At 32.0% G+C, this 23,178-nt stretch overlaps 1 protein-coding gene across 5 annotated transcripts in view; it reads right to left on the bottom strand.

The window, feature by feature from the left end:
• Positions 1 to 23,178, bottom strand: part of Eph (Eph receptor tyrosine kinase) — a 598,175-nt gene that overhangs the window by 245,618 nt on the left and 329,379 nt on the right. For all 5 annotated transcript variants that reach the window (XM_072526023.1, XM_072526022.1, XM_072526021.1 and 2 more), the window contains one exon: positions 4,343 to 4,422. In XM_072526023.1, the coding sequence (XP_072382124.1) occupies positions 4,343 to 4,422 (80 nt within the window). The remainder of the gene's footprint in view (positions 1 to 4,342; positions 4,423 to 23,178) is intronic.

Below are 23,178 nucleotides of genomic sequence, written 5' to 3' on the forward strand. Positions count from 1 at the left end.
TTCACTCTTTGGTACAACTTTGGACGTACGATTTCTAGAAGTTCTTTTGTTTGACAATATCTTTGCTACATATCTCAAGTTCCTTGTGATCTAGAATATACAAATATACTGGATAAAAGACACATGTTAAGTAGAAATTTTGGCCTGCTCGGAAAAATATATAGGAGTGTGGGGTAATACTGCAATTTGGCGTGATGGTGATGGCTTGAAACTTGAAACAGAATGAGTTATGTAGTTGTGAATGCGCTTTGAATAAGTTGAGTAGTGAAAATACAGATGAAAAATGAACAGATGGATTGACAGAAATGAATTTAAAAAATATTTAAATTTATGAAGGGGTTATTTTAGCACCATGTATAGGGCTGATCGACATCCGAAGAATCAAAATACACCTGTTTTATGGGACTCTGGTAAAAACCCTGATCTTGTAAGAAAAAGACAAAAAAAGGAGGTAAGAAGTTTTCAAAGTATTTTTCTTACAGTTGACTCGTCCAGCGACGAAGATTTGGTATAAGTTTAATTTAAAATTTTAAAAATTACAGTCAATCATTAGGGTCATATGGATAAGAGTCAGCAGCTGCATCTGGTTTAGGTTCTGAGTAAGGTTTTGTTTCTTTGTCTAACGCTATGCCTGCGGGTAACTAGATTGAAATTGGAAAACGTTTTTCCAATGATTCACTGCTTTCTCATAGATGGAATCGAGTTTGCTGCTGCTATACCGCAATGAGTATCCATTTACAGTAAGTGAAAATTAAGTATACAAAAACACATTTTTAATTTTTTAATCTACTTAAGTGTTATTGCCAGTCTTTTAGCCGATGGCATACAGTTTTCACGAATATTTTATCTTCAATATGAGTTTATTAAACAAAATTCTTAATGCAATTTCAAACCATCCTTTCTTTATTCGAAAATAATTTTCCGTTTAAATTTGTACAATCTAATATTATATTCTGCGCCTTTTTTCATTATTTCTTATTTCCATTTTACAATTTGCAGATAATAAGAAAATCGTAACAAACAGATAGATAAAAATGATGATGCGAGTACAAAATAATGTAAAAATTTTTCGAAGATAGAACACCTTACCTTAAAGGAATGAAACGGCGAAAAACAAATGAAACAAAAAGTATCCAAAAGAAAGATAATGGAGCCTGGCGGCAGTATTTATTGTACTTATTAACACGCCTATGCCACCTGAATCACCGAATAAAAACCCAATCTACACTTATAAAAAATGTAGAGACAGGATGCAACGTGAGAGCCGGTTCCTCTATATTAATGGCCTTTTATCATAATGAATTTTTAATTCTTCCGCACCGATAACCCCCTTCTTCCTGTGTTTCTGCCGTCCGCTATTTGTGGCGTCAGGTAATCCCCGAAACGCATACACGAAATAACTTTATTCCCATGTGGATTCTGCAACCGAAACCCCTTTTATGCTGATACGTCTATATACCCTATCTAACTGATATCCGCAATGGCAACTTTTAATGACGTTATTTCCCTAATTAGAAGACCATTAAAATTTCATTAAATTATAAAAATAAGGAAATTATGTACTTATAATATGTAAAATTTGCTGACTAGCTCATGGGTATTAAATCTACTATATTTATTGGGAATGAACTACAACTTTAATCGAAAAAACGTTATATGTGACGTTTCGATTACCACCTCGGAAATCGTTTTCAACATCTTTTTCTTCTTATATTAGGCCTTAAACCTGTTCTTGCCTTATCTTAATGCTCTAGTCGTATTTGTGGCGTACCATACCACTTGCAGAAAATTTACCTATGATCCAGGCAAATTCGCCACTAATGACAATTATTGTATTATTAGCAATCTTAAAAAGATTGGCCAAAAGAGTTGGAATCATGCCAGTTCATAATCATTTAGTAATATCTTAATAGAATGTTTTAACACTTCCGCAGCTGAAACAAATATAAAACTTACTACTTGAAATATAATTCTGATCAGAGATTAGTTAAGCAATATATGAATTCTTCTTCTTCTTAAAAGTGCCATCTCCCTACGAATCTTGGCAATCATAATGGCTATTTTTTTAACTTTCTACTCTAAAAAAATCAATCGGTCTACTCTACATTGATAAAAATCATGTAGACTTTTTAACCAAGAATTCTGCCTTTGGCCAACAGTCTTCCTTGAGTCTTTCCCTGCACTATATTTTTGTCATATTTTGGTCCACTCATCACATGGCCTAGGTACTTCAGTTTTCTTGTTTGTATACTGGTGATTATTTCTGCTTCTTCACTAAACCTGTACTTCTTTTTTTGTAATTCTATTAGTCCATGATATTTTTAATACTCTGCAGCATAACTAGAGTTCGAAAGCCTCGTTTCTCAAAGTCTAGGGGTAATCAGATACATGATAAATAAGCAACTAAAAATAACTAGATTATGCAGATCCAGTGTATTTACTAACACAAAAAGCAGTAGAATTGATTAACACGAAAATTTCAAATATTTGAGAAGATCTCAAAAAATATTTTTTCAATAAAATCAATGAACAAACCTTAGCTAATTTTAATCCGGAAACATCGTTCATACATTTTTTAGAGCTCGGCATGGCAGTGAGTTATTTTTATAGAAAAAAAACCCGACTTTTATCTATTCCCCAGATTATGATTTAACAAATTGGCTTGTCTAGGTGTAATTAATTTCAGTTGAATATTTTAATACAAACAACGGTCACTGCGGCTGTAGATGACAAATTGATCCAGTGGCGGAACATAACACCTTTAGGGAAAACATATTAGATTAGATTAGATTACGGTGAACGTTATGGTAAATATATAGTGGGCAAAATATGAAAAAATAACAACATAATACTTATTATAACATGACATGAAGCAAATTCTAGAGACAGATGATATCCCTTTCACCCTGCAACTCTTGAAGATGTCAGTCAGATGACAGGTGAAAAGAAACAGCTAAGGTAGTAACTATTTCATATACTGCGGAAACGTTTTGTTTTGTATATACAAAACAGGATCAGTTCATATATGTGAAAGGCAAAGCTGCTCTTAGAAGGAAAAAGATTTTAACTGGAAAATACCAATTGGAAAAATGGCATCTCCAAACAAAATGATAGGAGATAATTATTATAAAGATAACTTACATGTGAAGTCGTGAAAATGGTCGTGAAGATCAAAGAATCAATGAGAAATCTCCGTGAAAAGTCATTAAAGATACACCATTTCCTTTAGATAACCCCAAAAGAAAAAAATCGATTGTCGTCAAATCTGAAGACCGAGGCCAAAAAATTTCAGAAAATCGATGTATAACTCTTCCATTCAAACGATTTTCAAGGTATTGCCGTATTCAGGGCAACATTCTGTTGGAACCATATTTGTTGGCGTTAAAGGACACGAACCTTATCAAAAAGCTCGTCTAATTCATTCTTGCAACATATAAAATACGGTCCTGATTCAAAGATTCATGGAAAAAAAAAGTTCAATTATTTTATTTCCGCAAATTCAACATTACACATTTGTTTTGAATGCATACTGGTCCCGAGTTTTGAAGGTAAAATTTGGATTAGACTCACTACACTAACGGCAGTTTTGAGTAGAGACTGTTGCATTTGACGTAAACATTGCTTCAGTCGAAAAAATAATATGTCTTGCCATAAATGGGCTATCTTCTAACATTCCTTGGACATTAAAACAGAATTAAAATCGTCTATCATGATTTCCTTAACACATGAATAGATCTTGTATGGGTACTTGTTCTTTTTAAATATTTTTATAACCGTGTCTTTGTTAATAAGGTTTCGCATCGAAGGTGCCCTTTTTTGTAAGAATTTTTTAGTATGTTCGATTGCTGAAATCATTATTTTAAATTCCATGCCATTATTGGCTACCCGTTGCTGCCGTTTGTTGCTAAATTTATTACTTACATATCCAGACGTCTTAAATTTTACTAATAATTTCCTTACTGTGCCATAGTGAAGATTATCTGGGTGTCGATTATTAAAAAAATTTTCAGCTTCAGGACAAGTTTTGTATAATTCTCGGTAATTTACATAAAATTGATATTTTTTGACATACCTCGTATAAGAATTAATATGATTGTATTTTAGATTTCAGAACATGCAGAACTTTTTATGTAGAATAACTTTTTTTCGTAAAATTAATATTAAAAAAGTTTCGCATATTATGTTCCCTATTGTTAATATTATTTCCCTATTATTATTATTTTCAGAAAAAAAAGTAAACACTATTTTTATATAAACTTTAACTACGCCACTAGTCAAGTATGTAATTTATATGAAAAACGATAAACTGCATGGAAAACAATAAAACAAATAGTCTACTCACCCCTGGTGTGTTGGCCTGTGGACCGTACGGGTACCGCGTCCAATCCAGACTGGCCTCCCCCGTGGTGTCAAGAACGACAACTGTAAATAAAAAACGATATTATTAATAGAAGCACAACAAACAATATTCATGAAATTAAGGAAAAGTCACCATAAAGTAGTTGGATTTATGGTTTTAATTTAATTGTTGATAAAATAAATTATTATAGTAGATGGCGGCCTGCATTTGAATTTTTATGGGAAAGTTAGGAGAAGGACATGGGCTTGGGAATATAAACAAACATAAATTTACTTTGACACAGGAAATAATACTAAAAAGTGCCCACCTTGTCTTAATCTAAAGTCTGGTGTTTAATGTCAATAAGAAAATGTAATTTTATACTTCGATTTAAGTTAGCTATTTGGTCTTACACAAATACATGTTTAAAAAGACTACTTAAATGTAGCCGGCAGCAAATTTTTATAAGATAAACGATCTCTTTTACAAACAAGAAGTTTTGTTAATATTAGTAATAATTACCATTTATCGAATAATAACTGCCAACCGAAGTTTAGATGAAAATACACAAGATATGAGTAAGATCTATGCTCAATACCGAATCGAAACGAAAACGAAACGAAAAGCTGAAACAAATATAACTCTGTAAAAATCAATTAAGTCACTTTATCTACACCAACAATTAACACTAGTTTTTTGTTTTTGTTTATTCAAAAAAATAAATAATTAAATTAAATTAATTTTATAAGTTTGAAGTCGAAAAATCACTTGAAAAATCGAAAAATTACCGGGAGCTATTTTTTAACTGGAATATCTGGCGAAAATCAATAGAGAAGGCGTATTATCTCGTGGTTATCAAAACTTTTACTGCATCATGACATTTAAAAAAAAAGCGACCTTTTTCAATTATTTCAGTATTGTCAAAAAACTAAGCATTCTAGATAAAAAACATTCAACAGACGACTTTTGCAAAATGTATGATTTTCTTTATACGGTCTCAAATTTTCATGTTTTTTAAAACTATAATAATTTTTAATTGTTTACTTACAAATAATTGATGCCGAATGAAGTAACATTATTATGGGTAGGGTTAGGGATATGGGCAATATCCCTAACTTTTGCTGCGCAGTATATTTTAAATTAAAGTCTATGGTTTTAATAAATATTGATAAAATAACTGATTCCTCGAGATTGCGGGCAAATAGCTATAAGTTCGATTAAATGGAAAAATACGATTTATCGTTTTGATGATCTTTTTTAATTTTACAGACAGGGAATATAAGAAAAATATGAAAGTAAGGAACCGAACCATTTTAATTTAATTTTTTTACTACTAAAGTAAAGCACTAAATAAATAAGTCTCCGTTAATACACCGAAAAATAAAGATTATTTCGACCTAATAATAAACAAAATAATTAAAAGTGACTTAATTCTTTTGGATTTCTGATAAACAGCATAGTCTACGATAAAAGCGATATTTATTATTGCTAGAATTTTTAGTACTAATTAAGCCCTAATTTTAAGATACATAGGTCGAAGTTTAAGCTATTATTGATATTCAATCATCTTAAATATGTAATATTTCAATGTGGGTGTCCGCTGTATTTGAATAAATGCTTTTAATTAAACATTTAACAGAAATATTAAATTTAAAAATTTCATCACGTTGATAAAGTAATAATTGATTTGATTCTATTAAATATTTAGTTAAAGCTTTATCATTAACTTAAAGAAATTAAATTTTTATAAGGTAAGAATTATAAGAATTTTTAACATTGTCTGTGATACCAATAATTTCTAAATGATCAACCATTTGCATTTGTGAGTTAATTTTGCATAAGAGGTTTTATTAAACTTAGTGTGATAATTTTTATTTTATACGTATGTTGAAACAGACCTAAATTACATTGTGACAACATTACCCTATTAAATCAAATACCAAACAAACATCTGTTTAAAAATTCAAATTGCTATCATTATCAAGTATAATTAAATCATAAAATTTCAGCATTATAAATCCATTGCTGAAAAAATCGCTAATTATACGTGTTCCAACGACGTTACCGGAGATACCATCTTTCATTTTTTTAACGAAATCCGGAGCATTATCGTCTGCGTAAAATGCAAATCGTCTGAAATAAGAAGTCTGCGCTTGAGAGAACGGCTAGAGGGACAAAAGGAGTTAAAAGTTTAGAACTTTTTTTTATTCTATACTAAAGGAATAATAAGATCTTATAATAATCCTTTTAACTATAACAATGTCCTTTAGAAGAAAAAAAAATAAAGAAAAAAAATGTTTGGTTCAATCATTGAATATAATATTCTATTTGGTTTGATGCCCCTTTTTTTGATTTTTTTAGATATGAGTTTTTTTCGGAAAGGGGTAGATTTTACTCACTACTCACTTTTTATGCAAGTATTTAGTATTGTTTCCATCGGAGTTTGGGCTTATAGGTCTATATGACTTTAATCCCTCTAGATAATGTTTTTGGTTTCTTCTTTCTTAATTGTTTAGAAATATATCCTAGTTATGATGAAACTGATCTCCAATATTTTTGTTAGATAAGCTAGTAGGATATCAATGCCGTGTTGAGCGAGGCTATTTAAGGCACCATCCTCTCCAGAGGATCTGTAGGGCTTAAAGTTATAGATATCCAATTCGATCATTCTTCGATTCTTCTTTTTTGTAAGATTTTGCGCGCTCCACTGGTTTATATTCGTGATGATAAGTTTGCGGATTCATTAAGGTAAGTATTTGCTTCATATTCAATAAATATTGCATCAGAAAATTGTGCTCTCTTATGCTCAAGATTTCCTTTTTGATTTCTGCAAACTTCCCGTTTGACTTTTGAGACAGAACTGCCTTTATGTTCTGCTTTTATACTTTCTCGATTCGTTGTTGTATTTAGTTAAACGAATGTAAGTAAAATCTCTAAATGACAATGAAGAATATCAGGGACTGGACGAATCATCAGAGAAGTGCTAGAAATAAAGGCGACAAAAAGACAACTACCCGTAAATAATCAAATACATAACTTTCTATATATAGGCTATATATTTTAATGTTTAGATATGTTCTAGTATAAGTTCTGGCAACTGATTTTTTTAATTGGCATAGGCAAGTGCCATAGAGCCAGTAAAAACATGCATATTTTCTAAACAATAGAACGAAGTTGTCTAGTATTTCAAAGTTCAGTAGCCCTACAAATAAGCATTAAACAATTATTAAGGGCTAGTAACTTGGTCGGCGGGGATCCAATCAATTGTCATCTACAGTCAGTCATATTTTTTATATTATTATCATGAAGCTATTAGCTAAATATCCCAATGTTCCTCCACGTTTTTCTATCTTCTGCCATTCTAGCACATTCTGACAGTGGAGCGCCAATGGTAGCAACAATATGGTCCGTGTATCGTGTGGGAGATCTATCTCTATTTCTTTTGCCTTCTACTTTTTCTTGGATGGTAAGTTTTTCAAGACCATTTCTTCGAAGCACATGTCCAAAATAGCTTATTATTTGTTCTGATATTTGTGTTCTTAGATTTTTCTTTATGTTTAGCTGGTCCAGTATGGATTCATTTGTTCTTCGGGCCACCCATGGTATTCTCAGCATTCGTCTCCAGCAGTACATCTCAAATACATCTATGTTCTGTTTGTCTTTCTCAGTAAGGGTCCAGCATTCCGATGCATAAGTAAAAACTGGAAAAACTAGACTTCTTACTAGTCTCATTTTTGTATCGGTAGTTATTTCATGGCTTTTCCAAATTTTTGTTAATTTTGCCATTGCGCTTTTTGCAATTGCTGACCGCCGCTTTATTTCTTCAGCCTCCTTTGTTGGTTATTAATGAGCCCAGATACACAAATTTATCTACAACAGCGATATTGTTTATCATGACCAGATTATTTTGATTGTTGTTAGCTCTGTCAATTATCATGATTCTCGTTTTATCTCTGTTTATTTTAAGGCCCATCGTTAAGCTTACGTCTTCTATCCGTTGTAGCAGGTGAATCAATTCAGCTTCAGAACTAGCGAAGATAGTAGTATCATCTGCATATCTCAAGTTGATATAATATATATATATATATATATATATATATATATATATATATATATATATATATATAAGAAATACGGGATATTAGTGACTGTCGATATAAACAAGCAACCAGTTTATTAGGGCTGCAGTCAGAAGGTTGGCCGAGATGTTAGAGAAATACTCTTTTGACTTTTTGTCTAGCTTTCGGAATTGTTTTATTCCTTTTTCAAGACATAGTCGTTGAGATTATTTACAATAAACTTTGACACTCAACATTAATAACACAAATACAAAATATAAAATAATGGACAAATACATTCTAAAATTTAGGTAAAGATAGTAAAACTTAGTTTATCTCATGACATTTGTCCAACACCAAAAACCACCCAAAAATGCTCAAGGGATTTGAAAGTGAAAAATTAGAAAGGATATAACTAACATAGAACTAAATTTATAAAATTCCTTGTTTTATATTTAATAATTAAAACAATTTTTATGTGTACATGAGTACAATGGAAAGATGCATCAATAGTCATAAAAGAAACAGATTACCAATAACGAAAGAAGAAGTCAGCAACATTAATAGGTCAATAGAAGGTCAATAGGACACATTATCGACAATAACTACGTAAGCACAAAAAAATTAGAAATTGATATCAATCCGAGGGTACAACATTACATTAGAATGTTAACCCAAAACATGGCTATTTGTCATGATCGAGGCCAAATAAGTTAAATTGGATGGGACAGAGCGCCTTCTGATAAATACTACACAAAACATAATTTCTTAATTTAAAATATTTTTTAGAAATTATTTCGAATTAATTATTTAGAAGACAGCATAAATGTAAAATGTAATTTGTCTTACAATCAATAATTGTGGTTTATACCTAAATAAATAAAATATTTAGATTATGATAATAGTAATCTTCGAAAAAGAATGAAACTATCAAACTATCACTTTTGTATTTATTTCTGTTTTTTAACATGTTATCTTTACAGCGTATCTATTCTGATTACATACACTCTTACACCTAAGTGAAACATTATCTTAGATATTTTATGAAACCATCTCTTAAATATGTTGTTTTACAGTACTACCGCTGTTTTATCGAAGTAAAGTTTTAAAATATCTGACATAATTTTACACTGACTTACCTCGATTTGTATCTCGCCACATTTACCTGCTAATATACCACATAAATTATCTTATGTAAGATCATATCTTCCATTTTGTACTGTCTCGTATGCAGTTTATTTCTTTTTTGTGCAGCTAAATGGATGTAATGTTTTACAATTTTCTTGAATATGTGTCACAGAGAGAACACGTTAAGTCAGAAATTATGCGGTTTATAAATTTTTTTGAGGTAGTATATTACTGAGAATGGAATTACCTGTATCTTTTTTGAATATTTAAACACTGTTGTGCAATAAAAAATAACTTATAAAGAATAAAGATAGAAGACAAAATAAAGAAAACACATCAAAGAAAAAATTATTAATCGAAAAACTAGAAAAGAGGATATTTTTATTACAGGACATTCTAGGATAATATTATCGAGTAATTTTAAATTAATTTTTGTATTCCGCAACAGTAACTTAAAATAAAAAAAGTTTAATCTATACACTTAAATGAAAGAAAATGGGAAAATTAAAAAATCTATTGCATAGTCGAAAAATAAATATGGATGGTGTTGGTTCTTCTTCATGTGCCTTGTCCGTTCCGAACGTTGGCAATCAACATGGCCACTCTGACTTTGTTTACGGCAGATCTGAATAGTTCAGCAGATGACAATCCGAACCATTGCCGTTCGGCAAGTTTTCCGAGTTCCAAGTTTTGGAGCCACGAGTGTCTTCTCCTCCCTGGACCCCTTCTGCTGTCTTTTTTCCCTTGAACGATCAGCTGTAGTACTCTATATTGGTGTTGGTCTCTATACACTCTATGGTGTTGGTAAAAGCGTGAAAATAATTTTCAACTTCAACTGGATCTGGAATGATTTCTTTCTGATATTTTTTCTGATCCTGTGACAGACATTCTCAAAGATAATGAACAATGGTTGGAGTATGCCTCAGGCATACCAAGCAGTTGATTGCTGAGTAGGCCTACTTTTTTAGAAACAAGTGTTGCGCAAATGCAAGAACAAGACGAGACAGACAGTCTTGGTCTTATGCCAATACACCTGGTCTTGGTCTTGGTATTGCGCTTCAGGTCTTGGTCTTGGTCTTGCAAGTCTCGCTGTTACCCATTAGCCTATTGTTATTTATTAAACGTTACTTTAGATCTTAGAACAACGTAAGAGAGTAGGTACATTTAAAGCTTAAATAAACATAGCCATAATAAAGACCAACCAAATTAATAAATATCTAAACAACTAACACTGGGTGGAGACCGACGATCTAAGCGATCCGTGCCTATGCTCTAACTAACGGAGCTATCTACCATGTCCTGCGGGAGTCAATCTATTTCTTAATAAACGTTTGCATTTAATAAGCTTATATGACCTAAAATATGTAACAATAAAACACTGAAAACTTTGTTTTCAAACTTCCACAAAATTTATTTTAAATTCTTATCACTACAGCTGTTTCGGCTGATTGCCTTTCTCAAGTGATCTGATCTGATCTGATCAGATCACTTGAGAAAGGCAATCAGCCGAAACAGCTGTAGTGATAAGAATTTAAAATAAATTTTGTGGAAGTTTGAAAACAAAGTTTTCAGTGTTTTATTGTTACATAAAATGAATTCCCATCAAGTAATCGTCGAATCCATCAATTATGACCTAAAATAAGGTTAAAACACAAAAAAAACCAAATTAATGACAAACTTGACTGTATTTTAAGATCAGATAAACTATTACAGATAAAATTGCTACATTAGACTTGAAGGAAACCTCAATTGGGAATAAAGTTTAGTAATATCGAAAAAGTAACTACTCGTTACTATTCGTTACTATCCAATACCATAAGGACCGAATATCAAACCGAGAATTATATATATTGTTACTTCGTCACTTTAAATATTTCGGTATTTTGTTTACACGGTAGCCGGCATTATCTGTTATTAATTTTAATTTGTCTCGTTCATTATCTCGTACATTACTCGACTTCACGAGTATGTAGAGAGTCACCTCGCCTCGATTAACTTCGACACTTCGTCCGAAGAACTTCGATCGAGAGTGTAGACGAGGTTTTATTATATATATATATATATATATATATATATATATATATATATATATATATATATATATATATATATATATATATATATATATATATATATATATATATACATGCATTAACGTTGAAACATGAATTTAATTTCGAGGATTCCTGTATTTTGGCAAAGGAAAAGAACCATTCAAAACGTGTTTTCTTGGAAATGTGTTCCATAAAATCAAGTACATCTTGCATCAATAAAAAGTCAGACATAGATAAACTGAGCAACATTTATTGTTACTTACTGGAAAAACATCCAAAATAAAATTAATATCTACCTGTACCCGTACCCACACAATTTACAGTTATATGCATAACATGTTGCATACCATTAAGACAGGTTTAAAAATTAAAATCACCTAAGATGGGCCTCTAGTATTTCTTAAAAAGAAACATGATATTAAATACACCTAATTACTTTTTAATCATAGGATTTTTTCTTTTTGTTCTCTATGTGCCAGAGCTAAAACACACTAGTAAAAGATGACAACAAAATTTTTACTACTTGTACCTAAATTTTAAAGAATTTTAAATGTATTTTGTCCACTATTTTATATTTTATGTGTGTTGTTATTAATGTTGAGTGTCTATGCTTTTGTAAATAATCTCAACGACTAGTAAGTTGCACTGAAGATTTGTGATATTTTATAAATATTTACACTTTTTTCTTATTATAGAGTCTTGAAAAAGGAACAAAACGATTCCGAAAGCTAGACGAAAAGTCATAAGAGTGTTTCATTCCCGGCCAATTTTCTGACTGCAACCCTAATAAACTGTGTTGTTTGTTTATATTGACAGTCACTAATATCCAGTATTTCTTATATATATATATATATATATATATATATATATATATATATATATATATATATATATATATATATATATTATGCTAAGTTGACATATTTTTAAAAAGTTTCAATACGATATTACTGTCGGCGTCGCAACGCAAGTAGATCATTTTATGATTACAGCGCGACTATTCTCAAAATCTGAACAATTAATTTCAGAGTGAAGAAATCGTCTACCGGAAAAGAATTTACAAAATATTTTATTTTTACATTGTAATTATGAGCTCTGAGTAAGTGTCAAATGTGTCAAGTGTTATTTTAATGAATATTTTGATTCGCTTTGTATGTTTATCCAAGTTCAATTTTCCAAATTTTTGTTACATATTTTTTTTGCATCTCATAGAGTCTCTAAGCTTATACCTGACTCCCTAAAACGACACTCAGTCCTAACTGCAAGACGCAAGAGTCTCGCAGGCTCAGTCTTATTCTTGCTCAAATCTTACACGGTCAGTCTTGGTCTTGGTCTTGCGAAAACGCAAGAACAAGACCAAGACCGATTTTGAGCAACACCATTAGAAACAGGAACAGACGACACTGTAATTGTAAAAGATCCTTTTATACACCTTCACCAGATGTTGAATATTATAATCATTGAGATTTACGAACAACGCTAAAACTAAACACAGAAAAATAAAAGCAGTGTGCAGCAATAACAACTAATTTATAGGTTTTTACAACTTTAACGTATGTCCTAAAAGTTTTAGCAAAAAATATTTATCGGATTGAGAAAATTTATTGAAACACTAACTAGTTATCAATAGTAATACCACTAGTGATTCAATTTTCGCGATAAGTCTGTCGATTTACTTCTAAACGAAACTGAGTTGCTTGAAAACACCACGAGTCCGTAGGACGAGTGGTGTTTTCTTTAAGAAACTCAGTTGAGTTTAGAAATAAAAGACAGACTTATAAGCTAAATTAAATCACGAGTGGTATTTTATTAGACTATTTCATGAACAAAGTGATAGGTCAAAAATTCAGTAGAATGAGAGGAAGGAATTTAGTTAGTCTGTCGTTGTTATTTTCTGCATCTAATTTGTAGTTGCGATCCACACAGAACATCATAAATTGTCTCCATATATAAGATTTAGATTTTCTTGTGTTACTCGGTATATTTTTTACAATGTTTTGGTTTATAACTTTGTTTGAAGTACCACCGAAACGACTCATTTTGACGTATACAGCTACAATAATTTTTTTGGCAAACGTCAAACTTTGCTTTGCGATCGGTATCCATGGTTACGTCGTTGAAAACACGAAGCTGATAGACCAATCAGAATTGAAAGACAGTTGGTGTTTTCGCGATAACACAAGCTGTCTTTGGTTTGTGATTGGTCAGATTATGTGAAAATTTTAAGATGAGTGAAATAGTCATATAAATATAACTCAATACTTAACTAAACTACACTATCGAATTATGTGGACTGACCTATTCTGCTCTACCAGACGCGAATTTCTTCGAATGTCTCATTTCGCCGTCTTAATTGTTCTTCATCTTGTGCTTCCTAGCCTCCATGATAAACCTTCCTAGACAGTAAAGCCCAAAAATCCTCTATGAGATGAGCCTGCGGCAAGTTTGGAGGATTATCGTTTTTGGAAACAAAAGGTATGTGCTGTTGTTAAAGCCAGTTTTGGGTATCTCTTGAGTAATGGCGTGATGCTAGTTCCAGCCAAAATATGATATCTTCATTAGCATGATGTTGGTGGACAAACTAAAGCAATTTTTAAAGGCACTTATCAATATAGGTCTGACTATTTAAAGTCAGAGAATCCCCTCACTCTCCCACACTCCTCACTTTTCCCCTGTTTTCCTTCATTTTAGAATTACTCAAAGTGAAATACTTTTCGTTATCTAAAATAATAATTTTTTCATTGGCAAAGTATACCCGTCTCAGTTGACGGCAGCATCTTAGTATACGAAGGAGTTCCGCTTGAGAGTGTTTGAGGCACTTACGTCGCTTTCGATATTTATAACCATTTCTAATAAATTCGAATAATATTGTAGTCTTAGAAAATCTATATTGACGAGCCAGTCTCCTTGTTGACATTCCAGCCTGTTTTTTTCTCTTCTAACCAATCTCTCTGACGTCTGTGCAATAAAAGCACGTGGTTCTCCACTTTTTGTAAGGTTCAGACATGGTATTTCCTGCTGGCACTCTGCTATTATTTTATGAATGGTTCTGCGTAAAATGTTTTCATTCTGAAATACTCGACAGATTTCAGCTTTGTGTACCTACCAAGTTGTAGATACTTTTTCTTTTCTTTAATTTATACATCTTCAGTGAAAAATAAATAAATCTCAACTGAGAGTAAACAAAGTAAATAAACTTTTATTTCCAAAGGCAACTTAATATTATTTTGTTTTTGTTAATATTAAATCAATGAATTTTGTGCCAAAACTCATTGATTGTAGACGTTTCTGTAGGTAACAACCAAACTTTAATCCTAGTTGAAATCGATAAATGTAAAGGAAGCAACTTCAGAAAATGACTAATTTTATATCTAGAGTGGACAATTTTAGAGACTAGGTCTTTGTTACGTATTTATCGGCAGTTTTATATACATTTAGGAAACATTCTAACGCAATATTTTATTTGTAAAAATCATATACAAATCATAACATATCCAGGCTATATTTAATATTGTTTTTTCAATGTGCATCACACGTATATAGTCTTGTCAATAAATGTCAAGCCTTTATTAAATATCAGTATTCTATATAACAGTAACTGCTCCAGCCTTCAATGTTTACTTAAAAACAGAAATAAATCCTCAACCTATAGCAATCTGTATTGTATTTTGTGAAGTGTTGGTCGGGCCGCCACCATTCATATTTATTTCCCAAAATAACATCTATTACAAAAGAGATCTGAGCCAAATGGTTTAGAAAATATCGACTGAAGGGGTCGCCAACACTGCGGCGAATGCAATCCCTAAAATATTTTCAATGATGGGGTTGCAAAACGAAACATTGAAGAATATTAGAATATTACGAGGGTTTCTTAAAAATTCGGATTAGGTATATGTAAAGGATATGCTAAACGGTATCATCAGATATGCTGATGATACCGTCTTAATAGCAAGTAACGCACAAGAACTACAAAATATAATAAATGCGGTAGTTCACCACAGCGAAATGTTCGGTTTACATCTATGTAAGATGAGAAGAAGATATGTAAATATTAAATTTTTATTATTTGAATCTCTAGTAAACTCCGCTTTTGGAAACTAGGAAATTCTGCAACAATCGCATCAACTCATATGTTTCATTTCTTAGTATTTGACCAAAGTAGCTCACTTTTCTTTTATTCATAGTGTTGAGTATTTTTGTTTTTCATCTTTCTTAATGTTTCCGTGTTTGTCACGTGTTATGTCCATGATATTTTCCACATTCTTCGATAACGCCATACCTCAAAACCAGCAAGTCTTTTTTCAGTTGTCCGCAATTGTCCAGGCTTTAACTCCATTTAAAGGGCAGAGAATATGCAGCATCTCAATACTCTAGTTCTAATTTCTATTTTAAATTATAATTTACATATAAATTTATCAATTAATTTGAATATTGTCTGTGTATGCAAATGAAAAGTACTGTACATGTGTTGATAAGTAAATCTTCTTCATTCCAGTGCACTGATCTTTGGAATGGACTGGTTGGACAGCGCCTATTTACATTTTGTGGGTGGATGATTATAGAAACGTATTTCTCGTACAGCGGTTATACTACATATCCTCCTCCTCCTCTATCCTTTATCCTTCGTAAGGATGTGATGACGTTATGGTATTTGACGAATGGTTGCTATCCATTCTTCTCTCTCCTGGGCGCGGTGTGCTGCCTCAGACAGAGAGTAACCGGTAGCGCACTTTATTTGATCTGACCATCGGAGTGTATACTACATATAACACTAAGCTATTTGTGTGCATATCGAATGTATTCGCCTCCCCTAGATATATGAGGAGCGGTGACTATAGGACCATATTAGTTTACATACGTAAAGACATACACACATGCTAAGTAACGAATTAAATACAAAATAAAAATAAAAAAAATACTGAAACAAAAATATGTGTGGAGGGACGGAACACTGCGGAAGGCTGCGGCCCATTTGTTTATTTAGCTTACATTCCAAGTAACTGTATTTGGGTATTTTCCCTAAAGCTTTTCCTTAAAGTAGATTGTTTCATCAATTGTTTCAATTTTGTTCTTACTGACAATCATAATTTTTGTTTTTTTTTTGTGTTCAGAGCCATTCCATACCTCTCGAAGTACTGCGTAGTGCAATCAAACAAAATTTGCAAGGAGTATTTTATCGTCTGCATATCTGAGATTATTCATTAGTAATGCGTTAACTGATATGCCTCCGTTGATGTCCTCCAGTGTCTCTTTAAACATCTCTTCTGGGCACATATTATAAAGTGAGGGGATAGTACACATCCTTTCGTACTCCTCTTCTTATAGGTATCTCCTCCGAATTTTGTTGGGTTGGTCTACTCGTATTATGGCTTTCTGATATCGGTATAAATTTGTAATGATTCTCACATCCTGATCATCTATTTCTGTGATCCGTAATATGTTTGCAAGTTCTCTGTGTTGTATTTGGTCGAAGACTTTCTAAAAGTCAACTTGAATATGAATACGTCAGTATGTTGTTCCAGCAGCTTTAGTTGGTTTTCTTAAATTTTAACGACAAGACTATTTTTATATAAATGTTTACGTGAGTTTTCCAAAGCTAATAACGCAGACATTGAATCTGACATAATTAGAACTTGGTGGTTAGAAATTTTTTTGTTGACAGCCTATTCTAGAGCTTTATGAATTGCGAACATTTCTGCAGAGTATATAGAGCATTGTTTATCTAACTTGAACATTAGGGATTCTTTGTGATCCGGAATATATACAGCACAACCGACTCCTAATCTTGATTTAGAACCATCCGTGAACATTCTGCATGAATTATTAAGCTTGGCTAGCTGATGCTGAAAATCAACTGGATTCAAAATTGGGATACCAAACATTGACTTTGGCATAAGAAACATTGAAATTTGATTAAAAGAATGTTAAGTCACACGGAGTGTTTAGACGCTGAAAAACGTTAGGATATGCCACTGCCAGAATAGGAGATCGATTAGAAACAGAAATATACTTACAATACTTACATTAGAACATATTTTTTGTAGCAGCTCATTTTGATTGTAAGACTGACATTTGAGAATAAATTTTTCAGCTAAAAATAGTCGTCTTAAATGTAAGGGAGGTTCCATAGATTCGGCTAGAAGATTCTCTGTAGGTGTAGATTAAGCGCACCTAGAACTAATCGCAGAGCCTTATACTGAAGGCGGTCTAGTTTTTTAAGACGACTGTTTGTGGCAGATCCGTAGAAGGCTTCCATAGTCGAGAATGGATCTGGTGTAAGCACGATAAAACATTAAGTTAATCTTAGGGTCGGCACCCCATCGATAGCGATTAACTACTTTAAGAATATTTAAAGTTTTCTCACATTTCATTAAGCACTTGTTAATGTGTTCGTCCCATGTTAACTTGGTGTCCAATGTAATACCAAGATAAGTGTAGTGATTGTGAACGGGTATACTTAGGCTGTTAAAAATAACGCTGGATATAACTGGTAAACGATGTCGCGTAAAAAATACCACAGCTGATTTCTTCGTAGTAAGTTCAAACCCTTGTTTAAAGAAATACTCTCTTGCGTCACATATAATCGTTTTTATTGAGTTAGTACTTTGTTGATATGAATTGTTCACAGTGTAAAAACAGAAGTCGTCTGCATATTGTAATTAATATATTTGCATTTAATGCCTATACTGTGAAGATCTATAGTGTATAGATTAAACAACAAGGGGCTAAGGACAGAGCTTTGTCGTAGACCTCGATGCACTACTCTCGGGCCAATCAATCTATCATTACATCGAATGAATACCTGTCAATTAAGAAATAAGTTTACTAACACATATGAACACAAAGGTGGAATACCTATGTGCTTTAGTTTTTCAAATAATAGATTTAAATTTACGTTATCATAAGCCCCTGAAATATCAAGAAATATGGCAGATAGATAATTATTATTTGAGTAGGATAACTGAATATCAGTCGTTAATTGAGACACACAATCCTTAGTCCCTTTATTTCTACGAAAGCCATATTGACACACTGGGAAAAATTTTTTTATTTTCACACCACCATTCTAATCTGCTTTTCATAATTCGTTCAAATGTTCTAAGCAAACAAGACATAAGAGAGATAGGTCTTAGGGCAGTACGCTGGTTTACTTTGGGTATAAGAATAACCAAGCATTGTTTAAGAGAATCACAGTTGTCTCCTTTAAGTAAAATATTGTTGTATATTTTGCACAGATAATGTATGGCAATTACTGGCAGGTTTAATAGCATGCTATAGTTAATGCCGTCAATACCAGTAGCTGTATTTTTAGAACTCTTAATATTTGCTTTAAGTTCGTCAGCTGAAATGGGGGTTAGTAAAAAGTGATCATTAGTGGAGATGCTCGGCATAAATACTGGTAGATGGACATAATCCGGAGAGATTTTTGTAAAAAGACTTTCTACTATGTCTTCATCATTAGCGGTGTACTTTTTCTTACCTTGAATTTTGTTTACCCTTTTCCAAAGCTCTGAGGTTGAAGTTTGCCCACTAAGTGAGGAACAAAATCGAGCCCAACTAGATTTGGCTTTTGAGCGGAAAGTGCGTTTGCATATAGCTTCATTCCCCTTATATTTAATAAAGTTTGAAAGGGTAAGATTGGATTTATACATTTTAAAAGAATTTTTCCCCGCATTCGAAACAGTAAGACATTCATCATCCCACCATGGTGGCGTTTTGAAAGATTTGGCTGAGGGTTTGATAATTTTAAAAATTTATTTATTTGCTAAAATTATGGCAAGTCCTCCATATCCCCTACTTCTACTTTTATTAACTACATTAAAATTATTGAAGCAAACAGTATCAGATGGTTTGGACCAAGTTTCTGATAAAAGAGCTATATCAAAACGTTCTTCAAAAAGTAATTGATTTAAAGAATATTTGTTTGCATTTAGCGAACGAATATTCCATTGAATAATTTTAATGCTTTTGGAAGCCATTAAAGGTATGTAAAAATGTTACCTATAATATCTTTAATTTTAAGATTAGATTCTAAGAATTGCAATAATCCTGGATACTTTGTTTTATCAAATTTTTGAGTGAAGCACTGAGCTGACTGATAAGGGTTTCCAAACTGAAATATAGATCCCGAACAGAAGCTGGTCTGGTATTCTATACGAATAGGAGGAAAATTAGAAGTTGTATCACAATTTTTTCTTTTTTTTGGGACTTACTGTAGGGGAGGATATATGCTTGTGAGTATTATTATTTTTGTAAGCAGTGCTAGAATTAGAAGGCTTAGAAGAAGAGCTTAATGGAGGGAAGTCGGTGTCACAGGTAGTTAAGGGTGCAAATTTGTTTTTTTGAACTAAACTGGAATAACTTGGATTTTCAATAGCTTTTTCAGCTTCTTTAAACGAAATATTTAAGTTGGCCATAGCTTCTTTAGTTTTCTTTTGTTTCAAGTATTCGGGACATTCTTTAAAAATTGACTCGTGGTTATTATTTTTACAATAAACGCAAAATTTAATGCATTACATTTATCGGGGCAACCAATTTTACTTTCATTATCGCATTTTTTCATCTTTTTTTTGACTTACATTGGGTTGTTGAATGACCTTATCGAAGACAATTAAAACATTGCATAACCGGACTAACATATATTTCAACCGGACATCTAACTTTATCGATGTAAATATACTGGGGAATTAATTTACCCTCAAAACTAACAATTACCATTTGTCTAGGAACTCTTTCGGATATACCATTATTTTGAACTAATCTAGTCATTCTATAAACTTTTTTAATAGTAATATTAGACTTAATAGTGTTGAGCAGTACATTCTCACTTCAAGTAGTATCTACTCCACGAACGAGACCTTTTTTTTCTGTTAAATAATTTGGAATATATGCTATTATATTATTTTTCTCAAAAAAATCTTCAGTAACTAACTTATTAGCAACATAACCTGAATCTACTTAGATTTTAATACGGTTTTTACCTACACTAACAATTTCAATAATATTTTTATAATAATTAGATAACGAAAGTAGTTTCTCTCCAAGTTTCATTGGATGCAAACGACCTATATTTAAATTGATATGTTGAATAAATATAAAAAAGGACTATTATCATTAGAACTAAACCGATTAGATGAATTAAATTCCTGACTTTTTTGAATATTTGTTTTAGCTGAAGTCGATGGCAAGCTTGTATCAATACTGTTTTTAATATTATTTGAGTAGTCAACCGGAGAATTAATATGTAGTTATATATAGTGCATTTGTAGTTATAATTATGTCATTTCCATCTGTAAATTCAATGTCCTCTACACCAGGATCTGGTGGATCTTTCCCAGAAATGCCATTTTTGCCCGCGGACACGACGGGGCACAGCGTTTAACAAAAAGTATATAAAAAATTTCTACTTACAGTACAGTTGACAGAATAACACAACTTAAAATATAAAGGAAAACAAACAAACACTCTGTATTATATCTTGAAACACACTTCTGCACTTCACAACAGATCGGAATCGAGTAAAAAAAAACTTTAGAACTACTTAAATATACAAATTTTCCAGAGGAACCCTTAAACGCGTCCAAACACTTTGACAGTTATTTGACAGTTAAAAAAAAACATGTTAGTTCTCTAAATTTCCCTGAAGGTAAACAAAAACACTCATTGACTATCTGCAATAGCTTACTTTTAGTTGACAACGTAATCCCTTTACAACCCCCGTATAAAGAATGATCGGAAGGGTGTCGGTAAAGAAAGAGTGCAAAATATTGTACAATGTGTTCTACACGAATGAATTTCTAGGGGCAGCAGACTTTTATGCCGGAAAAATGACACTTACGCGGTTTTGTTGATTTCAATATAAGTTCCGCAAAAATATTTCCAGGGTTTACGTTGGGGAAGAAAATACGTACGGTCAAAACAAGACAGCAGATATCAGAAATATATGAGTGGAAAAAAATTGTTTACTAGAGGAAAACACTTATCAAGACAAATTTAAAAACAAATAAAATTTAAAAACGAATTTACCGAAATGAATTTTATTCGACATGAGCTAATAGTTACTAGCTAGTATTGGATATAAAACTAAATGGTTAACCAATAATTAATATTAAAGAAAATTACAATAAAGTAAACTCTTCTGGTATAAATTCTATATTTTTATAAAAATACTACAATCATTAAAATATCCAAAAGGATTACAATTTTCATCAGATCGTTTTTGGTGTTATTAGAAGGTGTAATAACCTTTGGATTACATTTTAAATAAAAAAAAAAAAGAAGATTTTTAATTAGATTTTACTTCAGGTAACATACACCCATGCTTAAGTGAGTTCCAGTGTCCGGAGAGTAAACCTCTTCAAACGGACTTCAGCTGGCAACTGATTGATAAGATACCCATGAGCGGTGTCAAAAACAAAATGTCAATGAACCATGAAACAATGTTAGTTAAACATTATATTACTACAGCCAAAAGATTAAAAAAAAAAAAAAAAAACTTTGATGATGTTAAAATGATAACAGCAATCCAGGTGTTGGGATTTAAAAATTTTTCTATAATTATTTAATATTGGATATAAAAGATGTAAATTACTGGTGTTGTTGAAGGTCATGTTTAAGAGAATGACGTATGCATTAGGCAGCTTATGTTACTCTATATCGTATGAAGTGTGGTCTAAAAGGTGTAATTTGTGACGAATTAGCTGAAATATATGGAAATGTCCTTTTATGTTGCTTACATCTAGGACAAGGAAAAATAAATAAATAGTATATATTTGTAGCTAATGTAAGACTTCGTATTTAGATGACATTTTAAATGTTTTAAAAGTTAAATTGGAAGCGACATAAAGTTCCGCCCTTACTCGAAATGGTAACCACGTATGAGTCTGACCAAAGTTACCAGCTAATTCACCTATCTACCTAAATCGTAAAGGGAACATCTGCAGTGGTTGGTTGTATACCATAGTTTAACCAGTTAGACCACTATACCTGTCTACCTACCGGCCTCTACTCTTGGTCAGACCCACACGGGTTACTGTTTAGAGGAGGGGTTAGTACGTTTCCTTTTAAATCTAAAATCATCGACTTTATGTCGCTTCAATTTTAACTTTTAAAACCAAATCAAACCAAGTTTTACCAGTTAATCATTTACAAGTTTTAAAGTGGCTCTTTGCAAATGCTAAGTTTGCACTGATGATCGTCCATTAGAAGTGTTTACTTCATTGTAAGTATATTTATACTATGATATACAGCCAACCACTGGGTACCTGCCCTTTATAATTTAATATTAAAGAAATAAATATTTGTAATACCATAAACAACGGAATAAAAACATACAACCCGAGTAGATAAACATATATAGTGAAATCTTACTAATCCGGCACTTCCAATAATCCGACACGCTTCGCACCGCGCCTGTGTGATCCAGAAGATAACCTTTTGCCGATTGGTTTCAAAATTGATCAAAAAGAGGATTCAAGAAAAGTGAAGAAGATTTAAATTCTTGGTTTGAAGGGATTGATGAAACAGAGCCAATTATGACTCATGAGGAAATATGAGAAGCAGTAGAAGAAGAAGAAGAAACCCCAGTAGAAATATTAGA

This window comes from Diabrotica undecimpunctata, chromosome 3, assembly GCF_040954645.1.
Source record: "Diabrotica undecimpunctata isolate CICGRU chromosome 3, icDiaUnde3, whole genome shotgun sequence".
Taxonomy (NCBI): Eukaryota; Metazoa; Arthropoda; class Insecta; order Coleoptera; family Chrysomelidae; genus Diabrotica; species Diabrotica undecimpunctata.